Source organism: Nycticebus coucang, chromosome 17, assembly GCF_027406575.1.
Source record: "Nycticebus coucang isolate mNycCou1 chromosome 17, mNycCou1.pri, whole genome shotgun sequence".
Classification (NCBI taxonomy): Eukaryota; Metazoa; Chordata; class Mammalia; order Primates; family Lorisidae; genus Nycticebus; species Nycticebus coucang.
In genome coordinates, this window is record NC_069796.1 from 86,348,347 (window position 1) to 86,373,435 (window position 25,089).

The 25,089-nt window shown below is 54.0% G+C and overlaps 1 protein-coding gene across 6 annotated transcripts in view; it reads right to left on the reverse strand.

Annotated features, from left to right (window-relative positions):
- SORCS2 (sortilin related VPS10 domain containing receptor 2) overlaps positions 1–25,089 on the reverse strand; it is a 528,424-nt gene that overhangs the window by 54,700 nt on the left and 448,635 nt on the right. For all 6 annotated transcript variants that reach the window (XM_053566734.1, XM_053566733.1, XM_053566738.1 and 3 more), the window contains exons 10-14: positions 22,181–22,327; positions 15,846–15,948; positions 10,158–10,234; positions 4,456–4,547; positions 3,535–3,642 (exon numbers count right to left, since the gene is read on the reverse strand). In XM_053566734.1, the coding sequence (XP_053422709.1) occupies positions 3,535–3,642; positions 4,456–4,547; positions 10,158–10,234; positions 15,846–15,948; positions 22,181–22,327 (527 nt within the window). The remainder of the gene's footprint in view (positions 1–3,534; positions 3,643–4,455; positions 4,548–10,157; positions 10,235–15,845; positions 15,949–22,180; positions 22,328–25,089) is intronic.

A 25,089-nucleotide genomic window follows, 5' to 3' on the forward strand; every position in this document is an offset into this window, starting at 1 on the left:
GAAGGCTCCCATTCAGGCGGGGCAGAAGGGCAGGGGCCACCTTCACGGGCAAAGGTCACTGTCCCCTCTGCTCTTCGGCTCTGGATTCAGAAAACAGCTCAGCTACGTGAGGTGGAGCCCACCCTCTGCACCCCAAACGTCACACAGCTGGGCTGCTGAGGTGCAACCACTTCTTTCCTCAACACCACTCTGGAAACATGCCAGCACAGCTTACAGCAGCTTCCCAAAAAGGAGGGGCTGTCCGCTCCTGCCCCAGAGCCTCTGGCAGCTGGAAGAGGACAGTGGCTGTCTAAAGTCAGGAATGATTTAACACACCCAGGGCCAGAGCAGAGCAGGAGTTGAGCATGCAGGTAGACTGCATAGCCCAGGGCACTTAGAGACCAAGAAGGGTGATTATTCCCCCACCTGGCTTTATAAGACAGGATTCTCGACCCTCCCCAGGTCCCTGGCTGGGCCCCTTCCCACCCCTCCCTCAGATCAAAGATCTTAGAGAGATATTAGCACCTCCAGAAATAGGGACTCAAGTCATTCCGTAGAAATTTCTTATGAGAACAAGATGAGATAGGAAGACAGCCCCACGACAGGCAGGAGGTAATCAGCAAAGCCTCATCACGGCCCTGGTCACAGCGGGTCACTTCCCTCCCCACACAGGAAGAGGGGGAGGGAAGTGCCCAGCTAGGGATAGCCAGTCTTTGGACTGGAGGAGGGTAGGGGCATGCTGCCCCAGTGGGCACCATTGAGAACACAAACACATGTGGTTACCCGTCTGGAGGCCGGTGGGACCGACCTGCACCTCCAGGGTGAGCTGGATGCATGGTTAGAGCAGTGAGGGACCCTCGCCTTCTTGGGACCCTGCCTGGGTTTCCTGGAGGGAAGCAGAGCTAGGCTCAGCATCCGCCCGCAGCCCCATGTGGCAGGTGGAGGTGACACCTCTTGTAGGTGGGAGTCTAACCAGGGTGCTCCTGCTGGTCACCCAGGAAGCAGGACACGCAGGAGCATCACAGGGGAGCAAGTGTCCTGGGCTCATCCTAGGCGACCTGGCAGTGGGGTTATAGTCTCTGTGTGACAGACTAGGAGGCTGAAGCTTCAGGAAAGGGAGAGGATTCATCGATTCCAGAGTGCTGACACTCGCTCTGCCTGGAGGCCTCCCGTAACTCTTCACACCTGCTAATTTCCACCTTGTATAGCTACAGACTGGACTCCTCCCCAGCCTTGTTCTCAGGGTTGCTGGTTCTGTGGGGGTTACCCAGCCCCACCACTCACCAGCCAGGCCACCTCCTTGGCCACTCCCGAGTGTGAGGTCAGTCTGCTCTGATGTCCACCCTCTGCCCTGGGCCAGTCCTCGCTTGCACATCTCCCATGTTTGTTCAAACCATGTGGAGCCAGCACCGATTTCATGCCAGGCCTGGGGCCACACAGAAGAACTGAGCAGGGAAGGCCCCAGGGAAGGCACAGGCGCCAGCATCTTGCGGTGCCTGAGAGCCCACCAGACAGGGATGAGGCCCACGGTAGCTGTGGTGGGGAGGCCGCCAGTCCTGCTGCAGGAAAGCCTTTCTGGGAATGGGTCTGAACTGAAGGCCAGTAGAAACTCAGTTGTCCTGAGCATCCTGAGGGCAGCCCATCCTCAGTGATCCCACGTCCTTCTGCCCTACTGGACTTTGAATCCCCTGCTGCTCACACTGGCTCGGCTGGAATTGCTCTCTTGATGTTCCTGGAGGCCTCTTGCTGCCAAACCCAATATCCAGGCCCGGACTCCTGGCCAGGAGCTGGAGACAAGCTGGTTCTCTCCCATGAGTGAGGCCAAGTCCCCACAGCCAGGCCTGGAGAGTGCCCTGTGCCCACGTGCTCCCAGCATCCCTGGCACACGGTGGGCACCTGCTGCATGCACCTGGGACAACAGGCAAGGGCAGGGCACACCCTTGACGGGGCCTGCAGAGCCAGCCTCGGGGGTGCCCATCAGAGCTGGACTCTGCCACCCCTGGTCCTGTGACCTTGGCCGGGGCACCTCCCTTCTTGGGGCTGTGGTTTTCTCAGTTGACAAACAGAAGAGCTGTCTCAGGGGAAAGACGGCTACAACCATGAAAGTGGCAGAGTCCGTGGGAGCAGGTTTTCCAAAGCTGAGCTCCCAACCCTGGCCCCAGTCCCAGCAATTAGGGGATCTCAGGGACCATGTTCATTTGGGCTCTTCCATAAACAAGGGGACACACTGGCAGAGAGCAGGTGGGGCAGGGCCTGTTGTTCCAGGAGGGATAGAGCAGAGAACAAGCTGTCTGAAGTCCAGGCATCCAGGCCCACCCTCCTCACAGGCCCTGAGTTGAGCAGTCGTGGAGGAAAGAGTCAGGGCCAGTGTTGGAGTTTCCTAGGGCTGCTGAGACCGACGACCATAACTGGAGGATCAGGACACAGTGTGTGTCTCTTGCAGCTCTGTAGGCTGCGAGCCCTACACTGACCATCGGCAGGCCCGTGCTGCTCCCTCTGGGGCTCTGGGAAGCCTCCCTGCCTCTTCCCGCCCCAGGTGTTCCTTGGCTCTGTCTTCACACAATCATCTCCTCACATCTGTGTCACCATGTCTCCTCTCCTTAGAAGGACACCATCCCTTGTTTAGGGCCCCTGCTCCCCAGACCTCATCTTAAATCGGTGACCTCTACAAAGACCCTATTTCCAGATGAGGTCCCACTGTAGATTCCAGGCAGACATGAATCTGGGGGGCACCATTCAAGCTGCCACAGGCATTGTTGATAGAGGCAAGAAGGGCACTCAGAAACCCTGTAAGCTGCACAATGCGGGACTGCCGTGGCAGCATCCGAGCTGTCTGAAATGCAGAGGTTCAGGCCTTGCCAGCCCGTGGTCAGCTCTGCTTGTCACCATGCAGGCGAAAGGCGCCCAGCCAAGTGTGATTCTGAGGAAGTAACTTCTCTCCCCCAGTGTGGCCACAGGGCTGTGGGCAAACCTCATGGGTGGGTGTCGTCACCCATGACGGGCCAGGGTGGCTCTGAGCAGCTGGGGTTTCCAAAGCCCCTTCATCCTCCTGGTGCCTCCTGTGGCATTTGACCCATGGTGGGGCTGGACACACATGGACAGGCTGGAGATAGAAGCTGGGCCGGTGCTGCACCCTCAGACCCTAGGCCAGGGTGCTGGGCAGGTCACAGCCGGTTCCGTGCTGTGCTGGCCTGCCTGGGTCTCAGGCCCTCATCTGTGCATATGGCTAAGAAAAGTGCCAGCAGGTAATATTACTAATAAGACTGATCAACCTGAGAGGTGCAACAGAGTCACAATCGTGGTCGAGAGTGGCCGTGAGCCTTGGCAGGTGGTGGAGATCCCTGAATGGGAACACAGTGTCTACCTCCCCAATGGCCGGGATGTGAGGAGGCAGTGGGCAGTGAGAGCCTGCCTCCCCCTGAGTGGGGCCCGTGTGAAGACAGAGCTGGGGCCTGTGTCTACACCCACCCGGCAGCAGCAAAGGCCTGTGGGTCCCAGCAGTGCTTTCCTGGGCTGGGCTCTGACCTGCCGCCCGCCCCAGCCCCCAGCACTTACGTCATAACCAGAGTCTCGTCCCCTGGCTCGCCCAGCAGCCCATCCACGAACACCGAGGTGCTGGTGAAGTTATGGGTGCTCCATGTGAGGCCCTCATCCAGGCTGAACCTGTGAGAGGAGGTGCCCAGGGTGGGCGTGAGTGCTCCCGTGTCAGGTCCTCTCTGCCCACTGGGCACCGTGCCTTCCACTGCCCTCCCTCTGTCTCTCTGTCTCTTGCACCAGCCCAGCATCTGCAGCCAGACCCCCAACCTCGCCTTCTTGGGCAGGGGCTGCAGCAACCACCTCGCCAGTGCTAGGAGATATCCGAGTATGTTATCTCAGTACCTTAAAGACACTTTGTATTCCATGGATGGGCCCACACAAGCCCTGAGTCCAGTCCAGCAGGTGCCAGGCCGATGATGGGACCAGTATTGCTCTTTTTCAGACTAAAGTGATTCTGGCTTCCTGGCAACTGCTCCAGCTCTGCCTTCCAGTCCCAAGTTCATACCTGCCCTCAGTTCCCCATAAAGGCTTTCAGACATCTAGTGCCATTGTCAACCCCACTTTTAGCCAGGCACGGGCTGCTGGCTTCTGGGTGACCTGGCCCCAGGTCCTCCATGTAACTAATTCCTGTTGATGCTTAAAAGTCCCTCCTCTGGGGTGTCCCTTCTGCTTCCCCCCTCCTCTTGGCCGATAGCCCCAAGCCTCCCTCTGTCTTACTAGACCATTCCATTTGCTTACCTCCTGGGGGCAGGACAAAGTCCACCTGTATGATCCCCCCCCACAGGAGGGTTTGCTGCTATCCCTGTTGCTAGGGTTTAGCAGGTTGTCCTGTGGCCTCGTGGGGAGGCCACTCTGGGCAATATTCTGAGAGGACTCCCAGACACAAAAATGACCTCCACACCCTGCCACACACCCCCACCCCCCGCCCCATGACGTTACTTGAGGATCTTCAAGGGGATGGAAGTGTCTTTAATGGCCACGATCACGCCGGCATGGTCCAGGTAGAGGATGTGGTGTTCCTCCTCGAACACCTGCAGGAGAGAGTGGGCGGCACTCTGAGGGCAGCAGCCCAGAGGTCTTTCTGGATCAAGGTCACTCCTGGGGAGCAGAGTCATCAACATAGAGCCATGTCCTGAGGCAAGGGCTATCTGAGAGTCCCCACACTCCCCAGCCATCCCTGAGCTTTCCCACCCTACATGGGCTCTACAACAGGGCCCACCAAGGACAGAGGACAATTTCTAGATCACTGATGTGAGGGAGAAAATCCCAAATGAACACTGCATGTGAAAACTCAAGCAGACATGCCAACATGGAGGGGGCAAGAAAGAAACCATGGAATTTAGAGAAACGTTTAAGATAAACATCATAGTAAGAGCAAACTTCAATTTGACGTGAAGACTCAGCCTGAGGATCATCTCCTGCAGGAAGCCCTCCTTGATGCCAGCCTGGGTAGGGAGCTGCTTCTTCTGGCTGCCCCAATACATCCTACACTAATCTGACATCATCCCTTCCAGCCAGGAAGCTGCTTAAGGCAGTAGCCGGGCAGCACACTCTCTGTGCCCAGCAGAGCTTAGCTCAGCTTTGGCGCATGTGGGTGCCCCGGGAGTATGTATGGAATGAATAAGTGAATGAATGAATAGCAAATAAATGAATGACTGAATGTCCACAAAGTCCTAAGGTTAGAAAGGCTGACCAGCCTGGATAGAGCTCACAAGAGCAGGAGGAGATGTCACTGGTCTGTGGACACCCTGAGTGTGGCCCCACTTTACAGACGAGGAAGCTGAGGCTGGCAGTGATGAGGCTGTGCCAAAGCCTCACAGCTGGTTATGGGCAGAGCCAGTGTGGCTCCTACGTCACACCGTGAACATGCATGTGTAGGGGGTGAGCACGTGTTTCTAGTACTGCCTGGCGAGAGGCAATGCTGTCTCCACATCACCCTGGACATGGCCCCCTTCAGCCTCCCACCCTCATCTGATCAGAGTCCCAGGCCTGTTGTCCTGCAGCAGGGACACAGAGAAGCCCAAGAGACGGATGAGAGCCACCTGGTTCCCTCTCCTGCCAGCCCCTCCCCCAGGGCCAATCACTCAGAGTCTCAGGAGACCTCTGCAGAAAGGGCCTGGCTGAGCCTTCTGGCAGGCAGTGAGGACTGCGGGCAAGTCCACCTGAGCTGGCTCCTGGGCTCGGGGAGGGCAGTGGCTGCAGAGCTTCTGAGCCAGGGACACACTTGGTGCCAGGTGAGGCAGGAATAAATGAATGGGCTTGGCTGGTTGCTTCCTGCCAGATGCGATCCAACCAGGCTGCACTTTCCTACAGGGTGAGCCAGGAAAGGTCCCAGGCTCCAGGGAGATGGCTCTGGGACAGCTGGGAATGCTAATGGGGAAACTGTAAGAAGAAACAACTATCAGATGGCATCCTCTCTCTGCCCCTCCACTGGGAAGCTGTCTTTGTTTGAATGTTGGATTTTCCAGGAGCCAGCAGGAGGCACTGGAGAGGACGCGAAGCAGAGCCCCCATGTGACACATCAAACCTCAACAGGGCTGGGCGGGTGCCTCCAGCCAAGCCTCAGCCCTGCTGTCTGGTCTGGCAGGTCTCATCACCTGCATGCCCTTCAACGCCACGGGAAATGTCCAATGCCCCCTCCCCACTTGGCCCTTAGAATCAAGTCCAAATCCTCCCATGGCCTCAGGGCCCCGTAGGAGGAGCTGCCCTCTCCCCCAGCAGGCACTCTGGTCTCCCTTCCCTGAGCACACCTCAGGCCCTTTGCACATGCTGTTCCCCCGCCTGCAGAGCTCTTCCTCAGGTATTCCACCTGCTGTCAGCCTTGCTGGCATTTCCCTCTGCTCAAAGGAATTCTTTAGGACACACTTCTGGCTTGAGTAAAGAAGAAAGACCCCTTATAAAAAATCGCTGAGAGTGAGCATGTGTGTCCCAGAGCCCTCCTTCCTCCCCTCCCTCACTCTCTTCCTGTTTAGAGTGGGAGGATGTCAGGTCAGGCAAATGTCAGAGAAAGGGACCACCAAGACCAGCCATAACTGAGCCCCTCCCTGCTGAGGGGGGGCTGATCCCCCAAAGACCCCCAGGACCTAGGTGGGCACTTGACATGTGTGCAGTGGGGCAGGTGAGGGCCGGCTCCAGATGCCCTGCAGAAATGTGGGCCAGTGTAGCTCAGAAGGACTTGGAGATATATGAGCTAAACACAGGATTGGGAAGGGAGAGGCAGACGGGCCACCAGACAGCTTCTGTGGCACACCCATGGCCCTCCTGCCCTGAGGTTATTTCCCCCATTTTCCAGAGGATCCACAGGCCAAGGATCAGAGACACACAGTGACTAGCGTGAGGCCACACAGCTGATAATGGCCCCAGCCCCAGCCTGCTGCCCCCTCAAGCAGGGGACATTCATGGGAACAGGACTGAGTCTGCTGAATGATGAGGTGGCAGGCTGCATGGGGCTCTAAGCTTGAATGTGGGTATTCCCCAGATGTACCTGGAAGCACGTGTCCCCCACCATACACAGTCCACAGCCCTGTCTGTGTGGGGGCAGAGGGGTCAGTGGGTGCAGAGTCCTCTGGCCTAACTAGGTGCTCAGGAAAGTGTTGCCATCAGCATACTAAGGTCACACTGACCTGGACAAGGGAGGTAACAGCCTGAAGATTTTAGGGTGTCAGAGGCACAGAGTTTAGGGTACTGTGAGGAAGAATGTCCCACAATTCTCCCCATCCATCCACCCATCCAGCAGACCCAGTATTCCAGGCCCTCTCTATTGGGAGTGCTGGGACAGACACAGGTCCAGACAGAGGACTGGCCCTTAGGAATTCATAGCCTGAGAACAAGGACAGACCCCAAGGAGGCAGATGGTCCCCACACAGCAACTCACCCACTGGGAACCAGTAACTAGAGAGCAGGGCCCTGTATTCAGCCTGGGTTCTGTCACAGTGCAGGGGCCCAAAAATGTTTGGAGAACAAATGATGTGGTAGTTCAAGGAAACTCCAGACTCGGTTAGCAGGCAGCCAGGGAGGCATTCTCAGGGCAGGGCGAGCCTGGTGAATCTTGGGAGGGCAAACACATTACAGGTGTGGGCAGTGGGCAGCAGGTGCAACGCCTGGAGGCCACTGAGAGCAGGTGGGTCCAGGGAGCAGGAGGTGACCCTCAATTCAGCCAAGCCACTTAGAGGCCTGTGTGACGCCCAAGGCTTACTGAGAGAGATAAGAATGCACTCCTTTTGGAGACAGTCCTCCGGTGTTGGGAGAGATGGGGAAGAAGGGTTAGAGGCCCGTTGGAGGCTCCTGGGACGATTCAGGAGGGAAACGATTTTAATGCAAGAGGCTTCTCACCCGGGAAATCGCAAGCTCCTTGTCTTGGAATACTGCAGGGAAGCTAGGCTGCCTCACCAAGAGGGACACAGGACCCCAGGGTGGCCAATGTCAGGCTGTGAGGCTGTCAGGAAAGCAGCGGGAAGCAGAGCAGACCTGCCCCCACCGGCCCCGATTCCCTACCCTTTGAGACAGATTTGGGGGCTAATCTGCTGCTTGGGGTCTCCAAGGTGCTGAACCCCAGGTGTGGTGAAGAGAAAGTGGATTCCCAGAGTCTGAGTGTTTTGGAGTTTCACCCAGGGTCACGCTGGCACGTGTACAACCAGGCTCCATGCTGGGACACTCAGAGAGCCCCTGCCTCCAGCCTTCCGCCTGCAAAGGCAGGAGGCTGTGGGCCCGGACTGCCCAGGGAAGGCTGCTGGGATGCCTCGGCTCACCCGGGGGACCCCAGAAGAATCCACATCTGCTCTTAGTGGCTGGGGATGCTGGACAAAGTGGGCTTCAGGGCTTCCCATCCCCGCCGGTGGGTCTGCAGGCTCCTCAGACTCCCAGAAACGCCCATCGCTATGCTTTTCTGTGCCCTGGTTGACTCCCACCAAGCCTGCTCTCCCCTTCCCATTTCCCCATGGCCCTGCCTTCTCACATGCGGAGCTCCAGCCAGGGACTCCTGGAATGTTTTCTGACTTTAAAAAATCATCACCCCAGGGAGCTCATGTTTTTAAAAGGTTATGTCGATTAAACAAGACACACTCTGTCACTGGTGATCCGTACTGAGCTCTGCTCCCAGACATCTCATCCGCATGCCCAGCCATCTGGCCACGAGGGTGAAGCCCGGGAGACTGGGCTCAGCCCTCATCTGTCTTACCTCTGCGCCCTTTGTCCCTGTCTGGTCTGTCCTCCACCTTTGTGCCCTCTGCCCTTCCCCAGCCAATCACCAACAAACTCCAAAACCCCCTCCTTGCACATACACTGCCGGCACCCTGCCGAGGCCCAGCCCTAGCTCAGCACTTATTTAATCCTGACATGCCCAAGTTTGAAAACTAAGCAAATGGCTTGGCAAAAGTGACCTCGATGAATGTCTCACAGTCCGTTTTTATACAATTAGAAAACCTCTTCAATGTCACCCCTGTCCGTTTAGTAAGGGGAGGACTTCTCTAATCAATGGACAGATGGTGACCTTTAAGAAACTTTAGACATGTTTCACCAGTTTTTGTGAAATAGAAATATTAAAATACAACAAATCCCTTTTGCCCTTTTCAAAATTTCTTGTTTCTTGCATATTTTTTAAAAAAATGTCAAGGCCTTACACTCGGTCCACAGGTGAACTTCCCCATGCGATTAACATATTTGTCCATGTCGCCTGGGAGAGGGGATGTTCCTGGGGTACTCAGGAGCATATTAATAAAAAACCAACCTGAAAACAAAACTTATCTTGCCTGGAAAGGGGGGCATACAGGAAAGTGTAGGTCATATTCTTAAGCGTTTAAAGAAGGAAAAGAGAAACGATCACTCTGCCTCCTGCCCTCCCCCCCCCCAGGAAAGAGACACCATGCCAACGTGGAGTGAGGCAAGGCCCTCTCCTGTGGCCGATGACCCGTTTGGATCCACCCTGACTGCACAAACAGCCTGCCTCTGTCCCCCCAGCTCCACTGTCCGTCTCCACCCCGTCCCCTCCAGTCTGCGTCTGTCCCCCCAGCTCCACTGTCTGTCTCCACTCCGTCCCCTCCAGCCTGTGTGCCCGAGCTCCATGTAGTGCCCGGAGCACCCAGGAAGCTGGCCGGTAGCTGCCTACATAGGGCTTTCTTCCTTTTCTGGCTTCCTTCCCTTTCTTTCTCTTCTCGGGCCACGCTGCTTCATCAGATTGTTACTCCCGGATGTCCACCCGGGCTCACCACACCCCCAAACCTGCTGTCCCTGCCAGAAACCTAGCATCATCCCGGCCCCACCTCCTGATCTCCGGGATCCTGAAAGGGCCAAGCCTCAGGGCCTCTGCGTGACACCCCAGCAGGACCCCAATCCCCTTCTGTCCTGTGGCATTTATGCTCTTTCTCACACAGTCACAGTGACAAATTCCACTATGAAGTTGTCTCCTAGGTCTGAAATTCCCCATCAGGGGCCATCCAGAGAGCCCCTGGCCAGTTGGAGCTGCCCGCCGGGACTTGCTTTTCCAACATGGCACAGTCTGGGACAGGCTGCCCTGGGCTCCAGCCACATGGTTCAGGGCCCATCCCTTGAAGCTTCCAGAAGGGAGGGGTGATTCACAGATGCACATCCTGGGAGTCCTGGCCTGACTGGGTCGGGGGGCGCCAGGCACCTTCCTGCCACCTTACCTGCCGCCAGGTGAGCCCGCAGTCGGACGTGATGTACATTTCTTCTTTATACTCCACCAGCTGTGAGCCCAGGTTACCTGGTCCAAAAGAAAAAGGGGCAGCCTTGCTCTTAGGATCAGCCAGCCTTTCCCCTATACCAAGGTCTGAGCCTAGAAAAATCCCCAGTGCCCTGGGTCTACACCTGTCACCACAGACCTCCTGTGTCTGCCATATGTGGGCCCCGGTCCTGGTCTGTGCAGTAAAGGCCCAACCTACCCAAAGATGGCGAAGCAAGGGCCAGATACAGGCAGAGCTCAGGTGGCTCCAGCAAGGGCCAGGTATAGGCAGAGCTCAGGTGCTTCAGGGAACCCACATGTGTAGTCCAAGAATAAGAAGCATGGAGTGGTGGCCAGAGCAGGCAGGGCACACCCTGTCAAGCCTTAACCAGGGAAGGACACAGCTGAGTTTGGGTTTATAGGTAGCTCCCTGGAGGCTGTTGCAGGGACACCGAGACGCAGGCCCAGGAAAGGGCAGGGGGACCCCCAGCAGATGCTATCTGCTGAGTGGATGTTTGGGAGGACAGAGAGGTGGGCATTCAACGCACCAAACTCAGCCAGGAGGCTCTGCCTTGGTGTGAGTTCACTTGAACACCTACACCAGGCTGGCTGGGCTGGTCATCAGCCTTGAAGGCCACTCTGAGGGGCTCAGACTTAACTCTGGTGGTGTCAGATGGGAAGGATTCCTGTCCAGTATCCAAGCCAACAGCATCTCACAGGTGAGGAAACTAGGCCCAAACGGGCTTCTGTAGAAAGAATAGCAGCCACATGAATGAGCACAAGCTTGGGAAAGACATGGCAGCCTGCAGCGCTGGGCCCAAACGGCATCCTGGGATGGTCTTGATCAAAGGTCCTGCAGGCCTCAAGGATAACGAGGACCTCTGATGATGACACTGAAGCTGCTCTTGAGCCCCCGGAGACCCTGCCCTGAGAGACTTGCCTATCCCCTGCCATTTGAAGCCCTATCTAGGTGGCATTCTCAGAAGTATTTTACCCAGACTCAGGTTTAGACAGCCATTGGAAAATTCCAGAGGAAATGGATTGTCCTTAAATAGATGTGTTACAGTGTTAGAGTGTTTGGGTGTCTGCCTTCTTTTATGAAGTCCATCCATCCATCCACCCACCCATCCACTCACCATCTTTTATTAGTCTATTATTCATCCAACCTACCATCTCTCCACCCACCCATTTATCTCTTAATTAGCTCCAGGCACGTATTCATCCCCATGTTTATTCATTAGCATTTCCTGAGAGGCTGCTCTCTGCTCAGCTCTGTGCTGAGCTCTGGGGATTCTGGGCTGAGTGAACCCCAGTACTGCCCCAGGGCTTTCACTCTGGCAGGGGAGCCAGGGAGAAGGTTTGCAACTGCTCAGAACCAGGACAGTGGACGTGTGAAGGACAGTCATCAAGGAGAGGCTTGGGCAGGCAGTGACCTCTGAGCAGAGCTGTGGGAGATAAATATGAGCTGGCCAAGGGAAGGGCAAAGGGCATGCCTGGGCAAAGGCCTGGAGCTGGTGGGAGCCTGATAGACAGGCAGACCGAAGGGCAGAGGTGGAATCTGGGTACCTCTATACCTCTCTTCTATGGGTCTGAGTGCTGAGAAATGGCTGCTGAATGAATGAAATGAATGAAGTGAGTGAGTGAATGAATGGGATAAGTGGGTAGGGAAGAGAGAAGGAAAGGGTGCCTGTTATCCTGTTATTCCAGATTCCTGCATCCTGTGCGGAGGCGTGCAGCGGGCGGATGCTGCCAAGACAGTGCAGTGCAGCCAGCACACATGCCGTGTGTGATGTTGGTGGTGCAGATGTCTGCCTTGTAAGAGCACCGTCTGTTTCTCTGCTCCCTCTGCCAAAGCTGTCAGGCTGCCAGTCACCTAACCGGCAGGGGGGATGGTGGGGAGTTCACAGACACTGAGGCTGACACCCTCACAGTGGGAACCTGAGGCCTGGGGGGGGGGTGGTGGTGATGAAAGGAGTCACTTCCCCACCATGTCCCTGCCCCATTGCTCCTTGGGTGTCTCCCTCAGGCTCTCTGCCCCTCCTAATGCTGACTGAGTTTGGTATACAATAAGAGCTCACTAAAGGAGAGCATACTCCCCTCCATCCTTCTCTTCCCCTGCAGCAAGAACAGAGCAAATCAGCAAAATAAAACCCACCTGTCCCCCCAGCATGCAGAGGTAGCAGTGGCTGTGACTGTCCCTCCTATCCCCTGGGGGTGGGGATAGGGGTACCCAGCTTCTACCAATTTCATAGATGAAGAAACTGAGGGTCAGAGAGGCCTGTCCCAGCTAGAGAGCTGGGAGAAGTCAGAGCAAGAACTGGTTACAGCGTCCTGTGTTAACCACTGTTTCTTGCTCATGGGGGCTTGTCGAGCCTGCTTGTGACAGGGCTGGGATCCTGTGGGATGAGCCCCAGAGACTCTTGGGGGATCCCAGCAGGCACAGGTGTTTGGGACACCTGCTCTGCAGCCTTCAGCTTCCTGGGGGATGCACATGAGCAGGGCTGGGACTCAGAAGCCCGGCCAAGGCGTGGTGAGAAGTGCTGGGTGCAGATCCAGACAGGCAAGAGGGAGCCCTGGAAGGCTGTGGAGCAGGAGGTGCTACTTTCACAAGGACCCCAGTCCTAGTCTACGGAGAGGAAGAAAGGACAAAGAGGAGGAATTCAGAGTCCTCAGTCACCGTGGGAGGGGAGCCAACCTCTCCCCCTGACACGCCTGGGACAGTTCTTGTCTTTGCTTCTTGAATCTATCCCTTTCTCCTCCTGACTGGATTCCGGGTTCCACTCTCTGGATCCCTCTGCAGGCCTGGCCTCTCAGGCTGGACCTGCGGACAACCTATGTCTGTTCACACCTCAGCATTGCTCTGCCCCCCAGCCCTGCTCTCTCCCACCCGCCACGCCCTGCACTCTTATGCCCTCAGCCTGGAATACACTCCCTACAGGTTAGCTTGGCAGATGCCAGCTGGCCTGGCAGTTCTAACCCAAACCCTAGAACAGAATGGAGTGCCCATATCACAGGCCGCCTTGCCCTGGGGTTGCTGTCCCTCTGTCCCAAGGAGAAGAGCCTCATCTCTCTGCATCTCCAGGACCCTGGCAGGGTGCCCTGTACAGGGGACTGTCCAGCACTAGTTCAAATGAAAGGACTGGGGAACATGCCTGGTTGATGCCTTCTACCACATCCCAACCTCACCCTAATAGTGGAGGTTTTGTCTTCTCCTTTTATAGACAAGGAGACTAAGGCTCAGAGAAGGCTGATGCAGAGCCTGGGACTTGTAGATTTCACCCGCCCACCTCTGAGGATGGCAGAGGAATGACCCTAGGAAACACGTAGCCGTCACTCCCAGCTGCCTCCAGGGGTGCAGTCATGTGGCCCCAGGGCCTATGCCACGGCAGGCGGCCACATAAGGCAGGTGAGTGTGCAGCCAGTTCCCACTGCTGCTTAGATTTCCAGCCCCCACCGAGGGACCTTCCCTTCTGCTCTCAGCAGCACTCAGGGCTGCATAGGAGGATGTAAAAAATTTACACATCACTTGGCCCCCATTGCACAGATGGCTCCACCTGAGAGGAAAGCTCTGCCCAAGATTAAAATGAGGCAGAATAAAATAGAAATGTGGCACTCTGTCCTTGCAGGGACAGTGGGAAGCAGGGAGGCTGTGGGTGCAGAATGAGGTGGGATGCTGTGGGACTCACCCACAATTCTGGAATGCATGGTGGAATCCTGGGGTCCAAACGTGCATTCTGGGCCTTCAAGGCCTTTGAGCAGTAGAAACATATAAAATTATGAAATTGCTCCTTTTTCTATCTAGTCAAAAATTTGATGTTTCAGCCAATCAAGACAATGCATTTTAAGAGTCTCCACAAACCAAGTCTATGAGATTGGTGGTGCCCAATGTGGATGGGGAGCCTGTGTGAGGGTGGATCCTGACGGGTTCCAGAAATACCCTGATGCTGAGTGTGGACCATGAGAGGGGAGGTCACACGTGCCTCATCATGCCCCTCCCTGCTTGGAGATGTACCTTGTAGCTAATTACTAGGCCCAAGGCCATGCAGGACAGAGCTTGAACCACACCGGCAGATCCTCAATTTACTTAACAGATCACTTGAATCTAGGTGTGTGTCTGGGGTATTGTCTCTGATGAACAGGCTTCTTTATCCTGACTTAAAACATTCCAAGCCTTCAGACAAAGCTTCATTTCTTTAACCAACTACAAATCAAAGAATCATTAAGCCTACCTATAACTGTAAACCCCACTTGAGATGTCCTGCCTTTTGGGGCTAGATTTATGACTTTATGTGTAATTCTTGTCTCCGTGAAATGTATGAAGCTGAATTGAAACCCAACCGCTATGGTACCACTTGATCCTGGCTTCTTGGGTATGGCTCCGGGCCACGGTAACAGATATTCAGCTCAGAATAAACCTCATTAAATTATTTTACAGAGTTAGGGTTTTTTTCCTGTGAACGACTTCATTGACGTCCATACAGATGTGCAGAGTTTTCATTGGTCAATGCATGTCCAGGCAGACAGATGCTTCCAGCCTGGCTGGTGGGGATTAGGAAGGACCCCAGCATGGGGAGTATGCCCAGGAACCCCAGAAATTGAAGGTGTTCTATTTGTGAACCTCTCTCCTAACAGTTGGGTCACTTCCCTTCTGTCAAGCCCCACACTCTCCAGGGTAACGTCAGCACGCCTTGTCCTGACAGGCAAGGTCTCTATGGTCATTTATGGGGTCTTTGCCCCACAGCCAATCTGTGCACTCTGGTTCATTTGTTCTCTCTTCTGCCCAGGAGACCATTACCTGCCATTTCAACATGTGTTCATACACTCATTCATCAAGAGCCCTTGAGGACCCACCCTGGACCAGGCCCCAGACTTGGTGCTGAACAAGGTGAAGGGTTAGATGTGGTGTCCAGCTAGTCCTTGGCCCTTAGACACATAGCCATCCCCTCCAGGCTGCAGATGGCACTGGGGCTAACTAGGAACAGGGCCCTGTGTTCCCAGGGCTGTGAGCTCTGGACCCATGTCTGTGTTGTCCCTGCTCTGTGATGGGCCAGTGGATATTGCCTCCCTGTCACCTACCCCATCTGAAAGGTGGTTATGCAAGGTCTCACCTGTGCCACCCCAGTGACCTCAGACAGGTGGCCCTACTTTGTATTTTGAATGACTCCTATAGATCAAATAAATATGGTATTATTCAATCAGCACACAATCATCTTTGAAGAAGGTTCTAGTTTAGTGGGGGAGACATACACATATGCAAACTATAATACTGGTTTTGTAAAAGATGATAGTTTTATATATGCCTCTCTCTCCCACTAAACTAGAACTTTCCTCAGGGACCAATAAATGTCAGTCATGACACAATCATCCGTCCACTCGTCCATCATCCATCCATCGTCCTGTCATACCTCCATCCATCCACCTTCTATCTGCCCGTCCTTCTATTCGGCCAACACATATCACAGGCCCACTCTGTGGCGTGCATTTGCTCTTCAGAATTTGTCATGAGCGTTGAAATTCCTGGAGATGGGGTGGCACTGCCCCTCATGAACACACCATGGCCCTAGGCCTGTGGCCGTCAATGTTCGCCTTCAAGGTTGAAGCTACTTTGAAGCTGTATAGCACTTGCCAACTGGCTGTGATGGCTGCCACCTACCTGCACCCATGATGAGGCCTGGGGCAGTGTCCTTGGTGTGCACAGTGCCTGAGACATAGGGGTTGTCTGCCCAGCGCAGGTGCAGGTGCAGGTGGCAATCTGGCTGTAAGGAGGAGAGAAGAAGCAACGGTTAGCGCTGGGGTAGGGGTGTCCATAGGAAAACTAGGCCTGAGTTTTCTGCCCTACCCCTTGGCTTTTGGGTAAGAAGACAGGGCTGAGAGTGTCTTGGAAGAGTGGATGGAGGGTGGGAAGAGGCCTGGAGGTTGACCACAAGGCAAAGCGCAGGAGGACAAAGATAGCTTCCGCAGATGTTTTGCTCAATGGCCTGGGAAGTGGAGGGGAATGTGTGAGGCACCCAGGAGGATTTCTGGGGTCTCTGGTATAGATCAGCGCCCCCACAGCACCTGGTGTTGTGCTCCTGTGCAGGTGGGCTCCTTCCAGGGAGGTCTCGCTGGTCCTGGTAGGTGGGTTTCCCCACATGGTCCTATGATGTGCAGCGCTGGGCCTCAGGGCATGATTCCTGGAGTCTGCACAGCCCAGGCTTACACTCCCATCCAGCCATCTGGAACCTTTATTGGAGCCTCTTACGTGACTATATCAACCCTGGATACTCTGGACTCTCCCCACCTTGGGAGATGGAGGCAAGCTAGTGTGCTAGAGCTGCAGGGGGCTTGCTCTGATGACCCCACTTCCTCTCTTCCCTCTCTGTGCCTGAGACGCTGGGTCTCAGAAGTCTGGTGACCAAGCCCACTTGATGACATAGGACTTCCCCCAGAGACTCCATCTAACCCATGGATGCCAAATGGGTTTGCAGGGTGACAACCTGGGTCAGCCTTTCCAGTTTCCCCAGATCAGGGAATCCTACAGGACAAGTGAAAAGGGCAGTCCTCAGGCCTGGTCACAGAAAGGGCAGGGCCTGCAATCCTTGTACCTCCTCTTCATGGCTCTTGGTATCTTTCTCTGGGCTGGGGCAATATCTCTGCTTCACAGGATTATTGGACGAACACGGCATTGATTCTGGGGGAAGAGTATGTGTCCAGCCCTCCCCCAAACAAGGTACTGCCTAACTTCTTAGCTATAGGAAAGGTAAACATTTTCTTTACCTTCTTTTATTATTTTTTTTTCTAGGTAAAAAGCTCCAGTTTGGAAATACCCTAGAACTGGGAACCCGGAGATCCAAATTTTAACTTTTTTTGCCACCAATTTTCTGGGCACTTATGGGCCTCAGTTTCCTCATCTGCAAAACGAAGACCGTGGTCCCTGCTGTCCACATCCTGAGGGGGCCACTGCAGATCCCAGTACATTATAGAACCTGCTCAATGCAAGGGACATTCTCTCTCTTTATTTGATGTTTTAATAGCATTTTTCCTTTGCCCCCCCAAACTATGTTTTATACAGATTACCCTAAATTAAAAACTAAACTTTTCAGTAAATTGGATATTGATCTGGATCAGACACCTCCAGGCAATGTCCCTAATTGATGGACAGGCTTCATTGGTCTGCACGGAGGTTTTAAAAAATGTATTAATTGTACTATATCCCGCATGATTCCATTCACACTCAGCACCTGGAGCAGAGAAATGCATGGGGACACAAAGATGGGGTTGCCAGGCGCGGGGGGTGGGGGAAGACAAGGGGTGACAGCTAAAGATTTAGGGTTCTTTTGGGTGATGAAAATGTTCTAAAAGGGACTGCGGTGATGGTTGCACAGCTCTGTGAATATACTAAAAATCATTGAACTGTACATTTCAGGGCCCCATGCTGAAGAAGGTGGACCCCAGTGGTGGGAAGGCTGGTCACTGTGTCATCCCAGGACAGCCCTCCCCTTGGGATGAACAGGGAGAGACTGGCCCTACTGAAGACCTGTGGGCTTTAACCGCATCATCTGCTCCAACAGAGGCTCCTGATTTCTAGGACCAGAAGGCTGATCAATGAGTGAGTAGTTTTGGTAGGACAGTTCAGTCAAGTGTCCAGCCCACCTGGACAGACTAGGTATAAATGAGGGGCGTGCGGAAAACAGAGCCCTGTGATCTGGGTAGGTGGGGTTGGGTCCACACTGTAGAAGGAGACTCCAGGCCAGAGAAGGAGCCTCAGCAGGTGTCTCCATCACAGCTCAGACCTGGAGGGGTCAGGTGGGGTCTGCAGGGGCCCGGGCTCACAGGCTGGTCTCTGTCAACCTTGGCTACTCTCCAAAGAGATCACTTTGGAGTGTGCAGATCACTTTCTGAGTGTGCAGTGGGCAGACCCAAGTTAGGGGGCATGGCTCACAGGCCCTGGATGCCTCCTCCTGCCCTCGTCACTGCTGGTCTGCCCAGGTTGCTTGTTGGGCCAGAGGTGGAACACTCCTCAGGGTCTCTGTGGTCAGCTGTGGCCCACAGGGCACTGGCAAATGCAGGCAGCCCTGCAGTCCCCTTTATGTTCCCCTTGGGGCCTGCTGATGGCCCCACACATGTCTTCCCTCTAGGACAGCGGTTCTCAACCTGTGGGTCATGACCCCTTTTTAACAATGGAAATATATTGCAGCATTAGGAAGGTTGAGAACCACTGCTCTAGCATGTGGAGTGGCGGTGGGTGCTCTGCTGGTGTCCAATGAGGCCCACACATGCTTCCCAAGCATGATGTAGGGAAAAGCAAGTCAGGCAGATGGGGAGGTGCTGACCCGCAGGCACTCAGATACCTGCAAAGGGCATGGGACAGCTGGCACCAAAGGCTCCAGAGTGCCCCTCAGTGCATACTGGCAGAAATGAGAGTTCCTCTGAGGCCACCCTGCATGAATGCAGCCATGGGTCATGGCCCAGTCCTGATCCAGCTACTTTAGAACTTGGAAGGGAGGCCCACACGGTCCCGAGACTCCTCCTTCTCTGCCCTTTCTGCTTTAAGAGGTGTGCAAAGTGTCCAGAAAATTATCAAACCTATCAGATGGACAGTGGACAAGGAGCCACACTGTCAGTCCACCTGGATGCCCAGCTCCTGCCTCAGCCCTGTGTCTAAGAAGAGTTACTATAGGCTGTAGAATGAATGGGGTTTTATTCCAAATTTGAGATGAAAACAAATTCAAAACCATCTTCCAATGAGGATGGATCATCCTGAAACAGATCTTGTCCTACCCCTCATTGGTTAAAAAAAAAAGTCTCTTCCTTTGGCCATTGCTGGAAGGAGGTCCCCAGACAGGGAGCTGGTTGAACAGGCTTGGAAAAGATTCATGACCCAGAGTTAAGAGAAAAATAGAAGGTTGGAAAATCACATCCGTATTAGCTCCCAATGGCGACCTTTTAACACATGTATGTATGAGCTAAAAGACTGCAAAGAAAAACACCTAGTTATTGTTATTTCTGGGTGATGTGACTACAGTTGGACCTCATTTCCCTTTTTAAATATATAGATGTATTTCTTATTTTCTAAGGATTCTACAGGAATCACTTTTATAATAAGAAATAAACCTTCTGGGGCGGCACCTGTGGCTCAAGGAGTAGGGTGTCGGCCCTATATGCCGAAGGTGGTGGGTTCAGGCCAAGCCCCAGCCAAAAACTGCAAAAAAAAAAAAAAAAAAGAAACCTTCCAATGCAGTTTGACCTGTTCATTGAGAGGGCGAGTGGCCGTGAGGACACAGCTGGAGCAGACCCTGTGTGTGGCTGAGCGTGGCTGAGCCCTCATTTACCCTTTCGAGATGCCGCAGCTGCACACACAGGATGACCAGCTCCCTGGGCCTCTGAGGCTTTAATTTTGTGTGACCTGTGTCCATGTGGGCTCTGCACACTCTGTCCTGCATTTCCTCTGTGCTCTCAGCATGTCTGCCGGGGGCCGCACACTCACCAGTTCACTACCATCTTCATTATTGAAAGGTTGGGACATAAATCTTGCAGAGGTTATCTCCTCACTGAGCTGCATAATTGCAGACGAGAATCTATTCTTAGCAAAAACTTGCTTTGACAGATTAATATGGCTTAATGTTGCCGGTGATGATACAAAAATTAGCCCTTTCACAGCAGTTCTGTTCTCGGAAGGGTTTTACAAATGGCAGGTAATTAATTCTCTGTGCAGGTCAACAGGTGTTATCAGCCTCCGTGATCAGCGGGAGGGGATTTGTGCAGGGGTGAGCACAGATGCCTCAGAGGTGAGCTCAGTGAGAGCTCAGGCCTGGGTCAGAGCAAGGGGCTGTCCCTGCCCAGGTCGGGGGGCAGGTAGGGTGCTGCCTTTGCTCTCAGGGCTACTCTGACCATCTTTCACTGCAGTGAACCCCGTCGACCAACACTGGGGCTGTTGGGGGCCAGGGGCACACAGCACGATTTTCTGATTTTCTGTTAAGTTTACTGGTGTGTTCTGAAAATCCAGAGCAGCCCCCAGCAGACAGCAAGTGCTCATGTGTATTTGTTGAACGAATAACCCTGTAAAACAGGCACTGTTGTTATTTCTATTTTGCACATGAGGAAACGGAGGCAGAATTATGGATGGATTCGGGGGCCCCTAGTGTACAGTTCCTACCTTTGAGAGGCTTATAGATGATAGTGGGAGACAGAGAGAGAAGCAAATATGTCTAGTAAGGACTTCTCAGTGAGGGGACACATGGGTAGAGCTTTCAAGTATTCCTAGGAGATTGCTCTGAGCCAGAGATAAACCTATCCCTGCATTACTTCATTTGTTGCTCACCACAATGGAACAGAAGATTTTTATCATCTTTCCCCCTCTTCATCAGAGGCCCAGAGGCATTGGTTGACTTGGACAAGATCATGCAGTCAGTGGAAAAGTTGACACTGTAGCTTTGTGTAGCTCCAGTTCTGGAGCCTTCCCCCAGTCCAAGAGGCCCAACCCTTGGGAAGGGTCCAGGATGCTGGTGGTTCTGAGCCCCCTGTAGTATGTAAGGAGAGAGCCCTTGGGAAGACCCACATGAGACACTACGGGGTGGAGAGAAGGAGTGAGAAGCCTGGTCAAACTCCCATGGCCCACTTGGCCCTTTCCTGCCTTGCAGCTGCTGGTCACTGACTGCTCACTTGAGACATGCCCCTTAGAGCTCCATCTTTCCATCCTCACAAGCATGGCCCTGTGTGACAGCCAGGTCCCTGGTAGCCATGCAAGAGCTTGGAGGAGTACAAGCTACTTTGGGAAATCCCTCCCACTCTCCTCTCTCTGGGCAGCCAAGGGACTCAGGTGGTCCACATTTGTATTCAGGTAGAAAGGTAGCCTCAGAATAGCAGTGTCCACTTTGGAGCTCACAACACTTGGGCTTCGACCCAGCTCTGCCACTAACTATAACAGTGCATTGCTTTTGGTGGCAATTACAAACAAATATCCACTCCTTACCCCTTACTCCATGTGCCTTGATGTTGGCTACTACAATTTATCAGGTAAAACATAGAGGCTTGGAATGTGCTTATCCCCTCGCACCTCTGATGTCATCATGAGAACTGGTCTGGTCCCAAGAGGAGGATGCAAGGTGTACAGAGCTGAGACCAGTCTAGAGCAGTCAACTCCCAGACATGCGAGTAAGCCCAGCCAAGATTAGCAGAACCACCCAGGTAAGCCCAGCCATGATCAGTAGAACCACCCAGCTGAGCCCAGCCAAGATCAGTAGAACCACCCAGCTGATCCCAGTCAAGATTAGCAGAACCACCCAGGTAAGCCCAGTCAAGATCAGTAGAACTATCCAGCTAAGCCCAGCCAACATCAGTAGAACCACCCAGCTGAGCCCACCCAAGATTAGCAGAACCACCCAGCTGAGCCCAGCCAAGATCAGTAGAACCACCCAGCTGAGCCCAGTCAAGATTAGCAGAACCACCCAGGTAAGCCCAGCCAAGATCAGTAGAACCACCCAGCTGAGCCCAGGCAAGATTAGCAGAACCACCCAGGTAAGCCCAGCCAAGATCAGTAGAACCATCCAGCTGAGCCCAGTCAAGATCAGTAGAACTACCCAACTAAGCCCAGACAAGATCAGTAGAACCATCCAGCTGATCCCAGTCAAGATTAGCAGAACCACCCAGGTAAGCCCAGTCAAGATCAGTAGAACTACCCAGCTAAGCCCAGCCAAGATCAGTAGAACCACCCAACTGAGCCCAGCCAAGATTAGTAGAACCACCCAGCTAAGCCCATCCTCAGATCTGGAGTGATTGTGTTTTGGGGTGGTTTGTTACCCAGAAATGTACTGGCACTGATGCATTTCCCTCTCTGACTTCTGCTTATCTCTCTGTAAACAAGGAGTTCCACTTGACCCTCTCCACCAGGCCCAGCAGGAGTAAGTGGTTTATGTGTCTCAGACATCAGCACCTCTGATTTTCTGGATTACTGTAGTAACATCTGTGTCCACCCAACAGGAAGCGTGTGATGTGAGCAGAGGTACTTACAGGCTTACAGTTGGTGGGTTTTCCATTCATGTCCATGCTGGGTGGTTGCAGGTAATCCCAGTCACGGCCCTTGTTGTAGGTTATAAGTGTCGTCACCTTCCCGTCAATTTTTTGGTTTGCTAGAAAGACTCCTTTCACCCCTCTGACCTGGGACAAAAATACAAGAAGGATGGTAACTCTACCCTGGTGAGCTCTGGTGACTGAGTGTCCATCATGCTCCAGCCCCAGGCTAAGTGTTCTGCATACCTGGTCTCATTTTACCCTCACAAGGCCTGCAGCTGAGGCATATTCTAGAGGCAAGTGAGGCTCAGAGGGGTGAGAATCAGACTCTGGACCCAGATTCCCCAGGAAGCTCGTTCTATCTGGTTCTCAGCCTGAGTGAGAGTCATAACTCTGAGCTGTCCTCCCAGATACAGACACTAAACTATGGAGGCCAAGCACCTGGGGCCCCTGACATGCCTGTGTCTTTTGTCACCCCATCCTCTCCCAGAACTCCTGACTCAGAGCTCAGAATCCTCTGTGTCACATGTTTCTACTGGATTCTGAACCTACAGGCCTGGACCAATAGGATTGCCTCTGGGCTTTCCTTGGAGGATGCCCTCAGCTCAGTCCCCACACCAAATACCAAGTGCAAAGGATGGAGGGTCATGCTGACCCCAGCATAGCCTGCCTGGACGGGGGCTCCATTTTGTCCTCATCACTCAGGGCCAACCTCACTCTCTCAACACTCTTCTCCCTTTGTGGGAAACCAGGGGAGCAGTGAATGTGTGTGCACACGTGTGTATGTGTATGTGTGTGTGTGTGTGTGTGCAGGGCAAGTGCGAGTGTGTGATTGTGAGTGTGTATGTGGAGGACAAGTGTGTAAGTGTTAGCATGTGTGTAGGACAAGTATGTGTGTGCTTGTGTGGTTGTGAAAGGTGACAACCATAAAGCCATAAAGGACAAGTGTGGCTTTATGACAAGTGTGAGTATGTGTAAGCATGTGTGTGCTTGTGCATGTGAGTATGTGTGTGTACAGGACAAGTATGAATGTGTGTTAGTGTGAGCATGTGTGTGTAGAAGACCATTGTGGTGTGTGTGAAAGTGTGTGTGTTTGGCTATAAACTGTTTGATGGGCCCCTCTGTACATGACTGTGGACCCGTCACAAGCCCACCCCATGACTGGGCACCCCCTTGTGCGGGAGATAAAGAAAGGCCCATGGTGGCAGGGGACACTCAGACAGGCTTTGTGTGTCACAACCTCCTAAAACCCCAGCAAGGCAGGAGAAGGCCATACAGGGACAGCACCGGAGGGGCCTCTGCCCTGCTAGTGCTCGGTCTAGCCGCCTTCCCAACATCCTAAGGGCAGGCAGAGTGCTGATGCCCCTGATTTGCTTTATTTGGCAATTGCTATTTTCTATCTCAGCTAGGTCCCTGTGAAGACACTCGGCAGCAGATAACACGGGCACCTCCGTCCCAGGCAGGCCAGTGGATGCAGACGAGTCCCCGGTGGGCCTGATGTGGGCCTGACCGGCTGAGCGTCAGCTCTGAGTAGTGACGCAGTTGTACAACTGCCCACTTTATGGCTATATTCATTGTCTGTGGCTGCTGTGAAAAGTCACCACCAATCGGGTGGCCTAAAACAAGAAAAATTTATTTGCCTGGAGACCGAGTCTAAGATCCAGGTGTCTCAGCTCCCTCTGCAGGCTCTGGGGAGGGCTCTCCCACCTCGCCCGGCTCCTGGGCTCCAGGCCTTCCTTGGCTCACGCCCTCCTCTCTGCTCTGCCTCCCTCTCCATGTCTGCGTCTCCTCTTCTGTCCCTAGCACTTTCGTTAGGAATGGAGTGGGGGCCCACCAGGATCCTTTCGCCTTGAGTCTTTCACTTAATTATGCTGCAAAGATCCCTTTTCCAAATGAGGTCCATGGCAGGGCCTGGGTACTGGGATGTGGGCATACCTCTTGGGGAACACCATTCAGCCATGGCAATGCCTGCCTCCTAACTGTGGCCAGGACTTCTCAGGGGCAGGGGACAAGGCTGTGTCCCCTGAGAACCCACTCTTAACCCAAGCTGAAGCTCGGAGAGGAGCCCGAGGGAAGTTTTCTGTCTTGCCTTGTACCCGAGTATGCCCCACAGGCACTTTAAAGTGCAGGGCTTCTGAGGTGGCACTTGCCGGTGACATCTGGAACAATTGTTTTTCCTGGACGTGCTGTTGGGTGGACAGTAACCATGAAAGTAACAATACTGGCTGCACACAGGGGATCTCTAGGGCCAGGTGCCAAGCGAGGCACTCCCCACACATTACACCTAAAGGTCAGAAAAGGTCAGAGCTGGGAACGCAACGTCATGCTGTTCCACCTGCTTAATAGAAATCCTCGCAGCAACTCTGGGAAGAAGGTACTACCACCATCCCCGTTTCACATGGGGAAACACAGAGAGGTTAAGTAACTTGCCTAAGGACACACAGCAAACAAATATCAGAACATGGACGTGAACCCAGGTTTTTAGCTCTACAGTTGGGCCTGTAACCACCAGCCCTGATCTCTGTTTGAGGGATCACAGAGAAGTGACGTCACTTGTGAGGTCATCTAACTAGTGGGGAGCAGTGCTACCTTGGGACTGGGCCATTAGGAACCTCTTCTGTTTGCTCATTTTCTCTCCCCTGGTGGTCTTGGTGCACACACTGGGGCTGCTCTGCTTCCTCACCAGCTCAGCCTCAACTCAGTGTCTGTACCCCTCTCCAGGGAGAATCCTCGACTCCTGCCCCAGTTGGCCAGTCGCCCCATACGTGTCCCCAGGTACTTGGGCACCATCTTCCTGCTCTGTGACGCTGGACACAGAATCCCTGCCTGTGTCCCTGTCTGAGGTCCCCGGCCCTGGCACTTTTCCTCTGTCTTCCAGTAGGACAGGGGCCTCCCAGAGCCTGTCTGTG